At 38.1% G+C, this 18,870-nt stretch overlaps 1 protein-coding gene across 4 annotated transcripts; it reads left to right on the top strand.

Annotated features, from left to right (window-relative positions):
- Nucleotides 1-18,432, top strand: SAMD8 (sterile alpha motif domain containing 8). Of its 4 annotated transcripts, none has more exons than XM_049811154.1 (7): nucleotides 1-118; nucleotides 1,611-1,764; nucleotides 7,469-8,076; nucleotides 9,824-9,919; nucleotides 10,648-10,765; nucleotides 11,563-11,713; nucleotides 12,690-18,432. In XM_049811154.1, the coding sequence occupies exons 3-7, from the start codon at nucleotides 7,496-7,498 to the stop codon at nucleotides 12,992-12,994; spliced, it is 1,251 nt and encodes a 416-aa protein (XP_049667111.1). In that variant the 5' UTR covers nucleotides 1-118; nucleotides 1,611-1,764; nucleotides 7,469-7,495; the 3' UTR covers nucleotides 12,995-18,432. The 4 variants fall into 4 exon arrangements, with proteins under 4 accessions (XP_049667111.1, XP_049667114.1, XP_049667113.1 ...); XM_049811155.1 differs by lacking the exon at nucleotides 1-118 and adding an exon at nucleotides 660-707; XM_049811157.1 differs by lacking the exon at nucleotides 1,611-1,764.
- The last annotated feature ends 438 nt before the right edge of the window (nucleotides 18,433-18,870 follow it).

Genomic DNA, 18,870 nt, shown 5'->3' with positions numbered 1-18,870 from the left:
GGCGGTGGCCGCCGCCGCCGGAGAGAAGGAGGGCGCGCGGGAGCCGCCGCCGCCGCCGCCCCCCCCCCGGGGCTGGGCGCTGCGGCACCGCCACTTAGCGCTGCTGCCGCGGCGGCAGGTGAGGTGAGGCGGGGCGGGGTGCGGGGGCAGGTCCCGGTCCCGGTCCCGTCCTCCCCGCGGGGGTCGCGCGTCGTCCCGCAGCGGAGCGCGGTGCCCGGGGCCGCCCCGGGACGCGGGGGAGAGCCGCCCCGGCGTTGGGACCTCGCCGCGGCCGAGGAACCGGGTCCCCGGGCGCTGCGCCCGGCTGGCCGGCGTGTGCGCAGCGCGGCGCGGGCTGCGGGCGGGCTCCGCGGGGGACGGGAGGGAAGGGGCCGCTTCCCTCCGGCGGCCGCGTCGGGGGAGGGCGGCTTCATCTGCCGCAGCGGGTGGGAAGCCTCTGGTGTCGTCTGTTTGCACGAAGATCCGCTCCGCCGTAATAACCCGCGTGTCTCTCGCGGAGACGTCTGTCCCGAGGTCCGACCGCCACCCCGTGTTGGCAGGCTGTCGGCGGCGTACCCGCGGGCTGCGGGTGCCGGCTTTTGAGGAAACCGGTCTGCCAGGAAACGAAAAATCACGCCTGTTTCTCGCCCGAGTTCGTTCATCTGCCGTGGAGAGGACGACGTGGTTTAGTCTTCCCGCCTGGTCCCGCCGGTTTCGTTCTGAACTTTGTAAGTTTGCCGCTTCGGCAGCGATCGCCGAGGGGAAAAAAAAGCCTCGTTAGGAGCCGGGGTGTGAACGGGAGGGTTTGTCGGGGAGGCGGCGGGGCCCGCGGTGCGCTCAGCGAGAACGGTTCCAACAGCAGGGGGGTCGGGGGCGTGCTGGGAGCGTGCTTTTTTGTTGTAGCGGGTCTGGGAGGAGAGGGAGATCGTTTGGTTTCTCATTCCTGCGTCAGCCTGCGCGGGAAGCAAGTCGTTTCTGGGAACGATGCTTTGTGTCAGCCCTGCGGTTAGGTAACAAAACAGCCGTACCAGGTCAAAGCGGGTATTTAGCTATCTTGCTGTTTTCTCTGTCGATGGTGTAAAATTGGTGGGCAAAGTGTTTAGTTTTGAGTAAAAGAAGTTTTTGAGCGTGTAGGATTTGGTAATTAACAAGCCAGCATGGAAGAGTGCTGTTACTGGTTTGCACACGTGCTGTTCGTGTTTCAGGATTAAATGGAGGAGTCTGCCCGTGTGGGACAGATTCTGTGTGAGTTTAAGGCCTGAGCATGTTGAGGAAGTTGAAACTCTGCAGGAATTGTTATCCACTTTGTCTGTCAAATCTACGTTGTTAATGCATTAGGTGGCCTCTCGGACTATTCACTTAATGATTGCTGATTGCTATTTTTTAAAAATAATACTTCAAAAGGGTAGGTTTTTTCAGCTCTGGAAGTTAATGGAAGAAGAGGCAAATGAGAGGCGGTTCTAATGTTCATATATTTATTGGATTGTAACTGGAGTTGAAGTGCTCTCATGGTTTTGTATTTGATGCTTCAGTTCGCAAAATTCATCTTGCAAAAACCCAACACGCGTTCTGGGTTGTAAGGTGACCTGATGGAAGATTCCACTTGCCCAGAGTATGCTTCATCTCCACAGAGCTCCCTCGTGTAGCTGTACACGGTGTCTGTGCTACCTCCACAGAGCAGCTGATCATGCTGCGCTCTGGAGTGGCAAGAACTCGGCAAGACATTTCCTGGCATTTAAATGCCCCTCATGTTTGGTAGGGAGTGCCTCTTGCGAGGTATCAGAGGTAAGGAAATTCCTGTGGTCTTGTTCTTCCTTTTGCTTTCTGTGATACAGAAAAAAGGTGGAATTAACTCACAGAATTGGGGCAAAGTGATTTTTATACCCAGTGGAGGGAAACTCTTTGGGAAGTTTCATTAAGTTTTTATTGCAGAAATGCTACTTAGATGTGAAGGAAACATTCTGTAGATTTGTAAAGAGCAAGAATTTTAAATTGTCTTCTTTGCTACTCTGCGTGATCTTCTTTTTGCTGGCTGGTTGTTTGGCGTTTTTTTGGGGTACTGCACAATTAAAAACACAGCTTGGCCTAGGAGTTGCAATCTCTCAGGCTCTGTACTAGCACTTTTCCTTGTACAGAGCTCAGTTTTGCAGCCTGCTGGGCTGGTTGAGGTCCATAAGCCGTATTACATTATAAATGTTTATTTGATAATCACATAACTTTTTTAAAAGTTTTTTTTATTTCTTATTTATGTTAATGCATCTAAAATGAGGAAGGCTCCTAGATTTTCACTAGACCAGAAAGATCAGGTTGTAAATGATTGTGGAGAGTAAGAGCAAACACAGTGTCGCTTCAGATATTGTTCTAGTATTAATTTGGGTGGGAAGTTTGTTCATGTCTTCCCTTATTTCCATCCTAAGATGGGAAGTTTGGGAAGAAAAGAAAGAAAAAGGGAGAAGCAAACCTAAATTGTTTTACTGCTAAGTTGTATAAGGATAAAGAGCAGCAAACATTCTGTTATGAGATGGATATACTAGTTCTTGGAGGAAAAAATACTTGACACACTATATTTAACACGTGAAATGTTTGAGAACTTGTACAAATATTAATGAAATACTGTGGATTACATCCTAAGATAAGTGGTGGCGTACTTGATCAGTTGTTTAAAAATCACTTGTGTGTGCCTTGAATAACGGTGGTAGGATAAAAAATGTTTCTTTAGCTGGTTAGTACATTAGGATTTGAGCTGCTCTTAGTGTTCGCTTGAGTATAGTACAACCCATTTGGTTTAATGAGGTGTAAAAGTCAGGGAGCAGTATGTATTCTATTCAGTTTGCTGCAACATGTAACTGCACTTAGTGGTTCTTAAGGCAAATATGTTGAGCTTTCAGGACTTTCTGTAGTAGCTGTTGACAGTTTTGCATGGAGGCATTCCAACAGAAAGACTCTTCTAAACATATGGAGCCAATTTTTGATTTTACAGTATCAGTTCTGTATTTTCTACAATGCAGCACTGCAATGAATAATTCTTGAAAGGCACGTCTTCCTTGATGGTTTAAAACCTAAGACGTACAATAAACTAAGCAAGTGTTACTTAATGAGATTTCTTACCTTACCTTACCTTCATAAATAGCACTAAGACCTTTGAGTACAGTTAAAATACTGCTGATAATCTCCCATCCTAGAAATGTTTTTGAAAAAACTCTGATAGCAAATTCACTAAGTCAAACTGAATGCAAGTTTTACAGGAATACTTTGCATTTGAAGTTATTGTATGCTTGCTTCAGGAAAATACTTATCCAATTTTCCGGTCTCACAGTGGGCGTTTTGCTATGTTTGATCAGTTTTATATATAGCATGGTAGCTATTGTATTAAAAAACCCTTGAAAAACCATGTATTGTTTTTGGAAGTGTTCTTTTTCTCTTTTTGTTCGCAAGATATTGTACTATATATGGTGGCATTTAGAAGGCAAGGATTAAGTCACTGTATATTATATGGCAATGAAACCTTTGGTGCTATTTGCTTTAAATAACCACTGAAGAATTTAGAGTTTTCAGGAAAAGCAAGTGACAAGCTTCTGATGCAAGTCAGCAGAGTATCTGAGACACTTGATGCATAACAAGGCAATGCTGTATGTTCTTTTTCCAGCACAACATTACTAAGTTGGTATGTGACAGTAGCCTTATTATTGCAGGCTGGCTCAGTGCACGTTTTTGTGTATTCCTTTTTTTTGTGCTGGGGAGCCAAGGCCTCAAACCTCTTGTCTGAACCAGCGGCCTTTTCCTCCATGGTGTGAGATGTCATGCTTCTAGGCCAGCGGACACAGCGAAGGAGGGGCTGAGTTAAAATTGCCTATATTTGAACTTCAGCTTGAAACCTTCCACAAAGAAATGTAGGTTAAATCACTTGAGATCCAATAGTTCTTTGGTGTCCTTCCTAAAATTCCTCTCAAGAATGGTGAGAATTGGACTTAACTGGGGGGAAAAAAAAAATAATCAAGAGGAGTGTCAGCAGGCACATGAGAGGGCAGATGGTGAAGCAGTAATGGTGCTGGCAGAGTTTTGCATGCATGTCTGGAATAAACAAATCCAGTCAGCATTCTGCTAACTGCAGCAGATGTAACTAGGATCTTGTTTAACCCTTCAGCTATGATTCTGGTGTAATCAAGTTTTGTTTCTGTAACAAGACTGCAGCCTAAAGTTAGTGTGATATTAATGCTACTTTTCCTTGGCTAGAGTCATGATTATCATATTCAACTTTCCACATTTTTATCTAAATGTACTGACTCGAAGTCAGTATGCTAGGAAAGCTAGGGACTTGGTTGACTGGCAGTAATTCAGTAGAGGAAAACATGATAGAATTGTGGATAATCATTTTGAGAGAGATTAACTTTCCATATTTAAATACACATCTAGGAAAAACATTGTGCTAACAGATAGGGTATACTTAGCCTCCCAGAGGCACCTCATTTCTTAAAATGCCCTAACCAAATTGTAGAAATGTTCATGGCTCATAACTTTTTTCTTTTTAAAAAAATTAATACTTATACACATGTGCATGAAGTTCATATTCAGTTGTGTTCATGCTGTTAATTGAAAGGCTGGGGAAGGAAAACGGGAAACGGGACACATGATACTTAGAGATACTTAGAGCTGATGAGCTGACTAAGTATAGAGTCACAGTAGCAGGAAAGTAATCAACTAGCTAGCTACAGACATTGCTGATGTCAGGCAAAAAGTATATTTTGCCCTCTGACGCTTAAGTCTGTTTACTCATGCTTGTTATTCATCATTAAATAATGTTATCCATTATTTGGTTTTAGCGATAAAACCAGTAATGTAGAAGGCAAAGTAGTTACCAGTGCTGTTTTCTTTCAGAAGAGCAATACAGTTATCTAGGTGACTTGGTCTCTTTCCGCTATGTTAGTCTTGTGTTGCAGACTGGTAATGTTAGAAATGTTATGTAGCATTCTTAAGCTTCAAAAAATGAACAGGAGCAGTTGGGCACAGAGATCTGCATTGTATTCCAGGTGCTAAGATTATTAGGGTAAGTGGTTTTTACCCTTTAAACTACAAAAGTGGCACTAAATGAATAGTCTGAAGGAGAAGGCAGTTTCTGAGTTTAAAGAAATTGCCTTGTCATCAAAACTGAACTTAACTGTTGCTGTTGAGATGAAATCAGCTACCAGCTGTGTGGAATGGTTAAATTTGTTTTGTTTAAGTGTTTGTTTCTTTTGTTGATTTCTTTGTCCTTTTGAGTTGGTTAAATGTCTTGTCTTTGACAGCATTTAAAAAGGGGAGCAGGTCCTATCAGGTGCATCTTAAGGTTAATGTAGACTTTCTCCCAGGTCCAGCCCATTCAGTAGTGACCCTGGATGGGTATGCTTAGTCAGTGTTGTAAGGTTACCTTTATTGTACCTTTGGTAAGGGTTGATTTTTATTCCAGCAATGCCAGATGAAGAAACACTAGGCTGGTGTTAGCCTACTTGACTTGTGACAAATGAGTAGAATTCTTGTAGCTTAGGGAGAGTTTCATGCTTTTGCCCTCAGAAGTTGCTTTGGTTAGAAGACAAATCAGTAAGCTGAGTGTATTTTTGGCGAGTCTAAATTCACTGCTTTTAGAAAACTTGTGATGATTACAGTGTTTTAAAAACAGTGATTACCGATTTTTTTCAGTATTTCATCTGTGGTTTTGAGTAAGGAAAGCTGGAAGTCCAGATAAGCAACTCAAGTTTGTTTGTTCTACTGGAGTAAGATAAAAATAAATAGTACAAAAAAGGTCAATTATCAGATCATGAATTACAAATTAAATGGACTTTTGAGAAATTAAAACTTTGCGCTAATTACATGTTGTTAATATACAATCAACTCCAGAGAGAATATGTTCAGAAGTACCACTCACTTAGTTCTTTTAGAAGGGCAACTTTAATATGTGTGCTCATTTTTCTTCTAAACTATTTCTTTTGCACTGCTGGGAAATCTCGTTGGACAAATTGAATCTCCTCTGATATACAATAAAACAGCGTGTGATCCTGTTAGATGTATGCTGGAAGAAAAAGTTGCATCCAATAATTACGATAAGAGCTACTTATAACAATAGGTACTGTACCTCTTCAAAAGAAGTGAGAAGGGAAGAGCTTCTGTTTTTGGAAGAGCTGTGCCCCTGAAAAAGATGTAGAACTGTGCTGGATATTCATGATGGGTTTGAGTACCTGTTCACTGTATACAGAAGCTAAATAATAGATTAAGTAGACTGTTCCCTTGCTTTCATTCTGAAAACCTTGAATGATGTATGTGGCACTAGTGTATTGTACTATCGTGTATTTTCTGAGATTTGGTTGGCATGATAGAAGCATTCTAGTTAGATTCTTTTTTTTCAAGTACAGAGGAGCTGTGAAATTGTAGCTGTTTCTTAGATGGTAGCTCTACATAAGCCACCAAATATAAATTATGGACAAATCCATTCTGTCTTAAATATTGTATAAGCTTTTTATTACTTTTACATGAGTGGTAGGCTTTCAAAGTATTTTCCTGTATTCCACATAACATTCTGTGGTTAATTTTTTTCTGGTGGTTGTTGTAAGTTGTTCTGGTGACTTGTCATCTCCATGTGACTAAAATGTGGCTGAGACGTCTGGCCTTCCTTCAAACAATATTCTAGAATCAAGAAAACTATTGAGAAATCTGTGTTAAGAGAATACATATTTTCTGGTTTTGGTGCGTTGTTATGCTGTTTATTACCACATCAATTTTGAAGATGCTTTGGAATTAAAGCTAATGCTTAATTTCTGGTAATGTTATTTTGAAAGCTGAATATTTTGAAGGATTTGCAATATAATAAGCATCTATCTTAATTACTGAGATCAAACAAAGATAGAAATATGATGGCTGCACCATCAACATACAACTAAGATGCCTCAGGTCAATATTATTGTAAATACCTAGTCTTAGGTTTACTTGGGGGAGGGGGGGGAATGTCATGCCAAGCTTCAGTATATATTTTAAAACAGTGGAATGTATTGGATCTGTAATGTATTATTTTAGCTTTAATTCAGTTTTACGTGGCTGCTGGCTATGCTTTCTTGCTTAGTTTGTGAAATGCAAGGAGTGGAAAAGGCTAATGATTAAACTGGTATTTAAACAGTAATCTTTGTTTTTCATTGCTTAGTGTAATTAACAAACTGGGATTTATTTATTTAACAAAAGAATAAAAGTAGACTGGGTACATCTAGGAAATAATTCTGCTTCTTGGTAGCTTTAAATTTCTATTTGGAAACAAATGAGATAATCTTAATTTAGTTTGCTTGAATAAAAAATTCTTTTAAAGTATTTTTATATTACTTACCTAATAAATTATATGTCTTGTTTTTAGCTGGCTATTATATGAAAAGCCTTTGGCTAATTAAGCATCTAAAATAGCACAAAATACACTGGCATTTCAGTAATAGTCGTTAAACATTCAGGTCTTGTCTCTTTCTCCAATATGTAACAGGTCAATTTTATTGGTGGATAGAGAAGGATGATGGCAGGCAATAACCAGCTTTGCATTCGACGTTGGACTACCAAGAACGTGGCCAAGTGGCTGAAGGAAGAAGGCTTCTGTGAATATGTGGATGTTTTGTGCAATAGACACAGGCTAGATGGAATTACGCTGCTGACACTTACTGAGTATGATTTACGATCCCCTCCTTTGGAAATCAAAGTCCTGGGGGATATCAAAAGGCTAATGTTGTCCATACGCAAACTACAGAAGCAACATATTGATGTCCTAGAAGAGCTGGGTTACAACAGTGATAGTCATGTTGGCACAGCATGCCCAAGTGTTGGTTCACTACAGGGTACAGATTGGTTTTGTAACGGTGAAGTACCTCGGGACTATGATGGACCAATTACTGACCTGAATGGTGATCAGTACCAATATGCAAATGGAAAAAACAAACACTCTACTCGAAGACTGGACCCAGAGTATTGGAAGACGGTTTTAAGTTGTGTGTATGTCTTCATAGTGTTTGGCTTTACATCGTTCGTTATGGTTATTGTACATGAGCGAGTACCTGACATGCAAACATATCCACCTCTACCAGACATATTTCTAGATAGGTAAGAAATTTTCTTTTACGACAAAATAGTAACTTGATGGTTAAAGTATGGGCTGTCTTTTCTTCATTCTCAAAATTTCTTAAGCTCTTGAAGATGCCTCTGCAAAATAGTAATTAGAATGTAGTAAACCCTTCTGCTAAGATTGAAATGTACATCAGTTAGATGCAGAGATTTAGTCTTCTCAGGAAAATAAATGAGCTGCTGTTCTACCCCATTTACACCTCATTCTACATCTTTAGCTAATCACAACACAGAAATTAATTCATCCATCCTCTCATTCTACTAAAAAGGGTGATGGTCAGCTGGCATAGGTAAGCAGCCATATGCATTTTCTGAAATCTAGATGCTGCTGTGAAGCTTAATGTGTCTTGATATAGAAAAAACCTTTTGATGAAGGAATATTTTGGTCTGCCAGTGAGCAAGGAAATTGAGAGGGAGTAGCATTGATACTGCGTTTTTGCTATCTCTCCACTGTCAACTTGTTGAAGATGCTTTAGGGAAACTCTGAAGTAGACTGAATAGACCAACATCTTTTTTAATCGTAGAGTATCTACGTACCAAAACACTGTTGTGACTTACGCAATACCTGCTCATTTTTTGTAGAAAATATTCCACTTCAGGCAGAAAAGAGGCACAATAGCAAAGGTGAAATTCTGGTTATTGACTACAGATTTAATAGAGAATAAATGCTCCCTTTTGGAGAACTTACTGCCTAGAGAGTTTTAAAAGACAAGATAAACTGTTTAAGAAAGAGTTCAGTCTTTGTGATCTCCTTATTCCTGCCAGTAATTTCTGTTTTTGTGAAGTCAGTAGTAGTCTACTCTTTTGAGTAACTGTGCAGACTCCCCCATAAGTTTAGATATAACTCAGCAATGATGGACCATGTTGAGTAGAGTGGAAGAAGGGCGAGAGAACGGGAGCTATGGCATTACTGGATTTTGTTCCCAGGGTCTTACCACGATATTTAGTGGGCAAGAGGATGGGGGAGGTCAGAAAGCAGCAGCTCACAAAACAATGCAAGGGGATTACTACAATGCTAGCATTTGAGCAGCGCTTTGCTACAACTTTGTTTGGGGGGGAATACAAAACTATGAGGAGCAGCCTCTCTTGAAATCTGTCAATCTGTATTTTGGTGAAATTGCAGAGTGGAAATTGTTACTGGTGCCATATGTGTGCAGGAAAGTCTTAAATCTTTTGCAAAGCAAGGCTAAAAGGTTTGCATATAGTGATTATCACTGAAATCTAACTTTGAAAACATTTTTTACTTTCCCTAACTCTTTTCTGTGCAGTTCTGCTTCATTACAAATATTTAGGATTTTAGGCTTTGTAGCATTTCATTAATTGTGTTGACATGGCATTCTTATAAGCATAAGCAGCATAATTGACGTAATGCAAGTTTGTGTTGGAATGAAAAAGGTTGTTGGGAAACAATGGTAGAGGAATGCATCCTGTTAGTAAATCACACTTAAATTAAGAGAGCATGCTAGGGATTTTCTTTGACTTAGTGAATTCTGTGTAAATGTCTGCTGAAAATACTTTATTAGAAAGGAGATAATGTAATTAAAAATTAATTAAAATTCTATTTAATTCAGTCTAACAAAATAATTTTTGGCTTTAGTTTAAACTATTGTCAGAGTTACTTTTGTAGTTAGAACTTCATATGCCTTTATTCTCAATACTGAGACTAGAAAGAAAAATTCAGCCTTTGTATTGTAGGTTAACTTTCTTTCTTCATCATTTTTTATAGCGTCCCTAGGATACCATGGGCTTTTGCTATGACTGAAGTATGTGGTGTAATTCTTTGCTACATTTGGCTGTTGGTTCTTCTGCTTCACAAACACAGGTATGGTATATAAAATTGAAATTAATTGGTACTTTGATTGAGAGAAAGGACTGTAACAAGACTTTGTGATGATTGTTTAAGACTTCCCAGTCAATAAGAATCTTGTAAGCTTCTAATATGCCCCTGTTAAAATGGATTAGGGAGGATTTAATCAAGAATGGTGACTTGTGAATCTTACAAAGGAGTAATCTGAATATACTTTTCTGCCAGATTGATATGTTATTTCCTTCAGAACATAGGTATTTCGGAGAGATGTCAATATATCTCTCATATAACAATTTTGTATATAAGAAAATCCTATGAGAATGAAATTCCACAGGATGACTAAGCCGGCCTAGCAGCTTGCTGTCACTGAAGAGTAGAGAACCCATTTGCATGCCTGTGTATTTTAAGTTACATTTTTACCAGTTTGTTGATTTTTTTATCAGTTTGCCAACAGAAGGTGTGAGCGCCAAAGCTAGTACCAATGTAGCTGCAGAGGAGTGGAGCTGTACCTTTTGGTGACAGTAAGCTTGCTACAGTGTCTCACTCTGTCATGGGGAACCATACTTTTACAGTACTACTTTAAAATAAATAAATAATTATTTTACTGTGAAACTTGCAGCGATGATGAAGGGACTTCATGGGATTAAGTTGGAGTGTGGGGAAATGTTTTTATCATAACTTTCCTGATTTAAAAATACATTATATTAGGATTCTTGCAATCAGTTCCTATGTACTTTTCCCAGATCTATACTTCTGCGAAGGCTGTGCAGTCTCATGGGGACAGTATTCTTATTACGTTGCGTTACAATGTTTGTTACCTCACTCTCTGTGCCAGGCCAGCACTTGCAGTGTACTGGAAAGGTAAAAACTTAAAATGCTTTAAATGCTTTTTCTTGTTTCCTTTTTTTAAATTTAATTTAAGATATGATTAAGGTTGTTGTGACCATAATGATAAATGTGTGTTTGCAAGAGCAGTGTTATTTCTCTCCTATTCCCCTCCACGACCCTTCATTAGTTGCCATTATGCAGGCAAGCACCCTTAGGGGTCTTAGAAGCACTTGCCACTTTGGAGAGGAGATAGTTAGTTGGGGAATGGTGTGCAGAATAGTAGTTCACAATGTAAGCCAGAAAGAATACATCAGAGAAGTGTGCACTTGAGATACTGTCTTAATGAAGAAAGGCTGGAAGTGGAGTAATCGCTTCTTTGTCTTGTTGGATGTGTGGGTTTGAAAAAAAGCCCAACTATTATTATTTCACCTCTTCTAATAGGTGGTATTCCATAGAACATGGGATTTTATGGTTTTATCCTAACTTCTAGTTAGAAGTTTGAGCTGAACATATTGGAAGCTTGACAGTGACATGCTGGGAGGTTGAATATATTCAAAAAAAGGTGGCAGACTCTGTATGTAAATCTCTTGCAACAAAATACTTGCTCTAAATTCCAGTATTCATCAGAGGTATGATGAATACAGTTTCTAGTTACTAAGGTGACTCACTGCCACAATAAAATCCAAAGATGTGCTAACCTGCATTTTAATAAAAGACCCAACGCGATAAATGGTATTAAACATACCTAGTGCTATACAGCTAACTTTAAGGACATACTGTTCAGGCAGTGGGGTTGGAACTTACTAAAGGCTAACGTTACTGTCTTCTAGTTGTATGGCAATGTTTGGGCAAAACTACAGCGGGCCTTTGCAATATGGAGTGGCTTTGGAATGACTCTGACTGGAGTACATACGTGTGGAGATTATATGTTCAGTGGCCACACTGTCGTCCTGACCATGCTCAACTTCTTTGTCACAGAATGTAAGTACAGAGTGCCAGTACTTAAATGTCTTTTAAGTGTTAAGAGTATGTACTGTCAACCAAGGCTGTGAGAGTGTAAATGCTTAAATGTTCTCAGGTATTAAGAGTATCTGCTGCTTGACCTCCTCAGAAAGTTCAGTGTGTAACATTTAAGCAAACATAAATGCAGATTGCTGTGCTCTTTCTCAGGTTTGTGACAGTTCACCTGCAGACAGGAAAGGAGCAGCACCACCTAGATTAGTGGAAGGATGCATAGGGCACACCTGAAAGAACACATGAGCCAAGAAAATTAGAAAGGCTTTGTAACTTGCTACAGGGAGAATAACAGGGAAAATACTTGCGATCGTCTGTTCCTATATACTTCCCTAGGTATGCCAAAACCAGCACACTGCCGCTGACCCCTGTCAGGCAAAATACCTGGCCAGGTGGCTGTATGTTTAATATAATCCATAAAGCCAAAACACCAAACCTCATAATGAGTGAGAATATATGAAACAACAGTGCTCTTCTAGAAATACAAAGTGTGATTTGATACAGTATATAGCAAGCTAAGATAATTAGTTTTGAGTTCACCTCTCTGTTATTGACTGCAATAACAGAGTAACATATGCTTTATGACATTTTCCCTCTTATTACATGGAAAAGGCATGATTTTCATTAAAAGAAGTTGGTTGAACAAAGAATTCTGCTTTGCATGGTTCTAAACCATTTTAGGATGCTCTGTTAATCCAAAAATGCATAATAGTTGTATTTGTAAATGAAGTCATGAAGTTGTAGACATTTATAACTTGTGTGGTTGTTTTCATTGGATTTATTGGACCTGTAGATGTAAACAGTATTTCCAGATGAAGACAATAACTTCATCACATTTTTGGATGAAAAATCTGTGTAAAAACCTGCAATGTCTAGACCTGGATTTTGTAATGACCCAGATTTTTGAGACATTCAAGTTCAGTTGCTTTCCGTTTTCTCCTAGATACGCCAAGGAGCTGGAACTTCTTGCACACCTTGTCGTGGGTGCTGAATCTCTTTGGAATCTTCTTCATTTTGGCTGCACATGAACATTATTCTATAGATGTCTTCATTGCCTTTTACATCACTACAAGACTCTTTTTGTATTACCATACGTTGGCTAATACTAGAGCATATCAGCAGAGTAGGAGAGCAAGGATCTGGTTTCCAATGTTCTCTTTTTTTGAATGCAATGTTAATGGTACTGTTCCCAATGAGTATTGCTGGCCCTTTTCAAAACCTACTATACTGAAAAGATTGATTGGCTGAAGAGCGTGGGTCAGTTCAGATTTTTATGAATCGTTATGACTAAGATTCTACAAGGCTAGCTGAAGGGGGGATGTAAAGTAACACTTTTCACTCCATGATCATCTCCTCCTTGTCTTGTTTCTTAGATTCTTAGCCATAAAATGGGGTTCCCATACTTCACGGGGATGTGTTTTGTTTTCTTGTTGCTAAAATAGAAAACAGTGCAGGGACCGGTAAAGGCTATCAGTGAACCATGAATATAAACCAGAATAATGTTACCCTTAGTAAAGTTCTATGTGAATGTTTATGTAACTTTAACCTCAAATACATGCTTGTACTGAATATAATATACAATTTACAGCTCCAAATAATCTGTTACCTGACATGCCAACCTTTACATATACTGACTAAAAAATTAGAACTTTATGAAGACTTTCTTTTACAACAGTCATAAATGTAATTTTCAGAACAAATTCTGTGTATACTTAAAGATTGAGAAGTACTGTGTCATACTGAAGAAAGCAGTATAGTTCCTTGCTAAAAGGGTCTCTTAACTGTTAAATATCAAGTCTTAAAATATAATTGACAGTGTGAATGGTCTGCACACAGGTTGCCAAAAATGAAAGTCTGCCTTGTGGCTATGCGGTGATGTTTTTTTTTAATGAGAGCTTATTTAGTCTAGTCTATCAGCTGTCTATATGGTTGTTCTAGCACTTGGAAGTTTTCCCTTTTGTGTTTAAATAAATGAGTTAAAGTGAATGCTACACCCACTGAAAGTAAAGTTAATTTAGCTTTAGTGAGTTTAAAGCCACAAAATAACTTTTGTGTGGTTTTAATTGCTTTATACCCAAACCTGTGCATGTTTTTTAGGAGCAGCTCTTTAACATTGGAAAGACAGAACAGTTATCTTCATATAATCTTACTGTCCCATAAATGGATGGGGAAAATGCATGTAGTAACTCTTTCAGGAAAAGTAATAATAGTGAGTATTGGAAATAGTGCTCATATTGATGTATGTTTTAGCACTCTGGTGTCAACAATATGGTGAGTATCTCTGGATATATATACACAGTATATTTGTTTATATATATATATATATATATAAACACACACAGTATATGTTTTTCTAACAAGTTTGAAAAGAGACTAGTTCTTAAATTAAGTTGCTCGTTTACTGTACTGAAAGATAAAAGTACCATAAGCAGTTGAGTTCTGGTTGTTTAAAAGAAAAAAACAAAAACCAACATGCAACAAAACACCCCCCAAAACCCCAAACCAACACTTTTGAGTCCATAATGCATAAGCAAGGGTCACACAGTTGGTGATCTCTTACGCAGTGGTTTGTAAGGGGACAATAGTAATGTTGGCCGTAGAGACTTGACATTAGATTTATGCTAAATGAAAACTGATAGGTAAAAGGTGCAAATCATAAAAATGGTATAGACCTTTTAATTTGGTTAATGCAATTTCAGAACGGGTGGTATGTGCAAAAACTAGCATAAGTCAGCCTTGGAAAGTTAACACGAAGCATTTCCAGCTTGGTACAAGCTGACTTAATGGTCACAATGTACTTAGGTTTGTATGGAAAAGAATCCCTTTGGAATTTTGCAAGACAGTTTTGTATTGGGAGGCTTGTAACCTACTGTGGGCTGCTCCTCACTGTATTGTATTCTTTTTATAAACCTGGATTGAACTAACTTGACTATCTCTTCACCTTTTGTAGTATATTACTTTTGTAACTTCATTTAGCTCCTATTCCACGGAGGAATTGTGCATCTTAGAGTATTTCTGCTAACTGTATTGAGCACACACATATTGTACGATTCTGCAGACTTTTATATTTATAACATTCCAATTTTTTAGCAAAATTGCAGGTTTAATACTATATTGTTCAATCTGCCATAGCCTGATGGTTCTTGCCATCCAAATTGGGGAGTATGCTTACACTTAAGAAAAAGGGAAAAATATTCTGAAAGACTAAAGACTTTTCATTTGCTGTTCGTACCTTTCGGATTTCAGAAAGGCAATTTGAACATTCCTTCTTGAGACTTTATAATCAAAGAGCTCTAGTCGTTAATTTATATTTGCCTTTGCAATGCACACACAGTTATGAATGCTATTCTTTTAAACTCTAGAACTAAACATCTCTTCTCAGGATGTGCAGGATTGTATTCTGAGTTATAATGTGGAGAGGTATGCAATTAAACTTGCAAAGCTGTTGATTCTGAAAAGAGCCATGTCACTACTAACTGTCATAGCTGTGTCTAAACTGAAAAATTATTTTGCAACTTAGACCAGCAGGAGAATTTTCAAGTACAGCCTAGTGTAACAATGTTTACATAAGTAAAGCAATCATTTCAATACTATTTTTTAACAAATGAAGTTCATATACTTTGAAACATAAGGCTTCTCTCTTTGTTCTAATTTAATTTTTCAAATTCTGTTAAGTAGATCTATGGTTTAAATCAGCATTGCTTATCAGTGTTTTTTAAAGGAAAAGTTCTTTTGTGCTGTTTCCCTTGATGCTAAATAACTGAGTCCAATATAAGTAATATACAGAGGTTGGGTTTGTGAGCATTGAAGTGGGTTAAAACATTGTCAGGATAATTGTTGTCCTCTATTTTGGAAGTTCATTATGTCTGTCTATAAACATGCAGGAGGAAGGCTTGAAAATGATAGAAGATAGAAAAATTGATGTCACAGGAAAAAAAGCACAGGTCAATCTGTAAAGTTGGTAATGTAACTTTATTCTTAATTAGGTGGAAACAAGTTGCGAGTAAGTGACAGGCTTAAAATTCTGTAACTCCTTTTTAAAGAGTCAGTGTTTTAAAAGCATTTGGTGCTTCTCTGCTGTTGACAAGCTCTTTAAAGGCAGCAGAGCATCGGGCCTTGGATTTAATGTTAAGTCTGTTTAGGGTTGTCCTTCTCTCTTATGTTCATGCACCAGTCTTTTTACTGTCCTTTAACTTGCTGCACTTATTTTGTGCCAAGTCATCTTCTGTGGTCCATGGGAATGCACACGTAATCTGAATTCAGAGTAATGAATGAATGACTGTGTTATGTCAGCAAGTACAAGTGTCTAACAATACTAGTCTACTACTACAAAGTGCACAAACTAATAAAGTAGGAAAGTCTTAACTGAATAACTCTGGATATACAAAAGAAGGGGAAGGAAGGTCACCTTTTTTTGGTAGCTTAGCAATTCCAGTAGCGTTTGAGACTTGACAGTGGTCTTGGGCTCTTCCTTACTATTATCAGTTTGGGGATATGTATGCGCATAGGCATACATGATAGACACATAGGCATTCACCTCCTCTTTTTTTTCCTTTTTTTTTTTTTTTTTGGTGTGGGTTTTTTTTGTTTTTGTTGTACCTTATGACATAGCTTCTTATAATAGCTTTCCTAAACTTTTTTGCCTTTAGTTTTTCCTTTCTGGAAGATCCCTTAAACTAGTGGGTTTATGACATTACACCTGCATACGGAAATCAAACTTTCATAGATGTGGGGTTTTTTTAGCAACTTCTGATTACACTGACAAAAACTTAGGGAAGGATCCTTAAGCAAGGTTCCTCCAGCTGTTCTTGAATAATGATAGAGAAAGCTTCCATATATGCAAATTATCTTCATGTGCTCTGGCAAACAAGATAACACTTATACAAAGTGTTGGTACAGAAATGTAGATAAGCCTGAAGTATTTAAATGTCCGAGAATAGCAAGAAATGGATCCTGCAAGTATACTAATTGTGATGAAGCAAAAGATATGCTTAACTTTTAAGCAAATCACTAAAACCTCTTCACTTCAGTGAGGGGTTACCATTTTACTTTAAGTGTTTTCTGGGATAAGGCCAAGTGCATGCTGTGCGTGGTGTACTGATACAGTAATGAGAACACGTAATGTCACTTTGTTTTTGTTTTTCCCTGATATCTGCCCCCCCCCCCCCCATAGAAGGAAACATTCCAGTAGAATTTTAAAGAAATTACTACTTAACTGGTTTCTGAGAGAAAAAATCAGTACAAAAAATGCATTGAAATAAAACCTTAATACCTATCTGCTTTAAGAAGCAAGAGTCAGTTAAATGATTTGGAGAAAAACAATAATTATTTTTTGATGTCAATCATGTTAAGGTTATTTAGAAGTATTGAAACCCTTCAATGAGGATAAAAGCACAGGTTCCTATAATCTTCTTTTCTGTACGGCTGTGTGTCATGTAGTGCCAAAAAGATTATTGAAGGGAAAGAGGGAAGGGTTGAACTCAGACCAACAGTTAATATCTTCTTGGGTTTTTTAAGCAGTGCTTGCATACGTAGTGCTACACTTGTTCATTACTATTTAGCTAGTTTTTTGATGTATGAAAGTCCACTAGGTTTTCAAGCACCAAAACTACTGTGGAGCTGAGTCTTAATCATTAAATATGCATTTGAAGAAATAGCAGATGTCTTAGGAGAAAAAAAAGTAGGCTTGTGAACCTGGAGTAGAACAACAGAAACCTGTAACAACTATGATAGTTTTCATCCTGTCCAGGTAGTTTCTACTGAAGAGTGGGGGGGAATTTGCAGTAATCTACATACAATACTGATTTATTTTTTTTTAATAATCTAGGATACTGTTATAGAAAATTGACCTGTAACTACAAAAACCATCATAGTCTTGTCAAGATGGAAGTGTATTTGGCAGAAGTCCTAGCAGTGAGCCAGCTTACCCTCTGAATTGTTTTGTGCTTGTAGAATTTATCGATCAAGGGTTAATTGGTAGACCACTGATGGTTCATATAGATTACTATTTCTGATGTATCTTTGACATTGTCACAATTCTAATTGAAATAGTATATTGGGGAGGGGGGCAGTCCTTTGGAGTGAACCTACTGATGTCTTCTTCATTATATGAAGAAAAACGTGGGAAAAAAACCCCTTCACAACACCTGAAACACCATAATATTATGAACACTGAAGTTTCTGTATAGCAGTGTCCTGCATACTTACGATTTGTATTTAAGACATTTGCAGTGAGTATTATGTACATTATTGTGACATGCACATTTTTAAAGCCAATTTGTAGTAGGTGTGTAAGAACTCAAGATGATGAATGTGGAGCACAATAACCTGACCTGTTAGCCCAGTGACTGTGTAGTTAGAAAGACTTTAACTTAGTTTTGCTCTTTCAATTCAGTTTTGTCAAATATGAGAAATTTGTCAAATGTGAGAAACCACAAACTGCATTGTGCATGGTACTTAACAGGAATGTAGGAACATGGCTTTTCACACTGGACATTACTTCAGTTTGGTTCTGACAGAGAAAATATTATTACCTAATGACTAGAAGGTATGCCAGTGAAGTTTGAAGTGAGTACTGTAAATAAGTAAATATTGTTTTGATTCTAAACTTAGATTGAATTAATATATTGTTTTATATCTTTGTTGTATTAAAACATATTTAAAAATACTAAAATAAAATATTTGAAAGATGACAAATGTTTTATTTATTTTATATGTAAAATGATGGCTCATTATCTCTGTTAGCATTGTAACCGTAAAAGTATACCAGGAGTAATCTACGTTTTAGAGTTGTTTTTCCCTGAAGCTCTGTTTTACTGTTGTGAAAATGCGTGCTGCATAATGCATATATCAGTGTGCCTGATGTTTTTGCCAGTCATAAATTGTTTTGGCAAGTCACTTAAATATTTTTGTTATTAAAAACTTAGATAATGTATTCCATCTTGTAAGATCTCAGTTAAGTATGACAAGGGCTTTCAAAGAGTCTTCAGCTGAAGTAACTTTAATGCCTATAGGTATTGGTGGTGAATAGTGTTACAGTAAATCAACAGTCTATAGAAACTGTTGGGAAGGCTGTGAAAGAGTAAAGTTAACTTCTGAAAACTTAAATACACTTAATGGTTGGT

Source organism: Accipiter gentilis, chromosome 9 (assembly GCF_929443795.1).
Source record: "Accipiter gentilis chromosome 9, bAccGen1.1, whole genome shotgun sequence".
NCBI classification, from domain to species: domain Eukaryota; kingdom Metazoa; phylum Chordata; class Aves; order Accipitriformes; family Accipitridae; genus Astur; species Astur gentilis.
Note: the sequence above shows the minus strand (reverse complement) of the source record. Positions and strands in the feature narration are given on the sequence as shown.

Coding starts and splice junctions, on each gene's coding strand:
- SAMD8 (XM_049811157.1), top strand. CDS start 7,496: ATGATGGCAGGCAATAACCAGCTTTGCATTCGACGTTGGACTACCAAG. Junction 9,920..10,647: donor CTTCTGCTTCACAAACACAG/GTATGGTATATA, acceptor TACTTTTCCCAG/ATCTATACTTCTGCGAAGGC. Junction 11,714..12,689: donor CAACTTCTTTGTCACAGAAT/GTAAGTACAGAG, acceptor GTTTTCTCCTAG/ATACGCCAAGGAGCTGGAAC.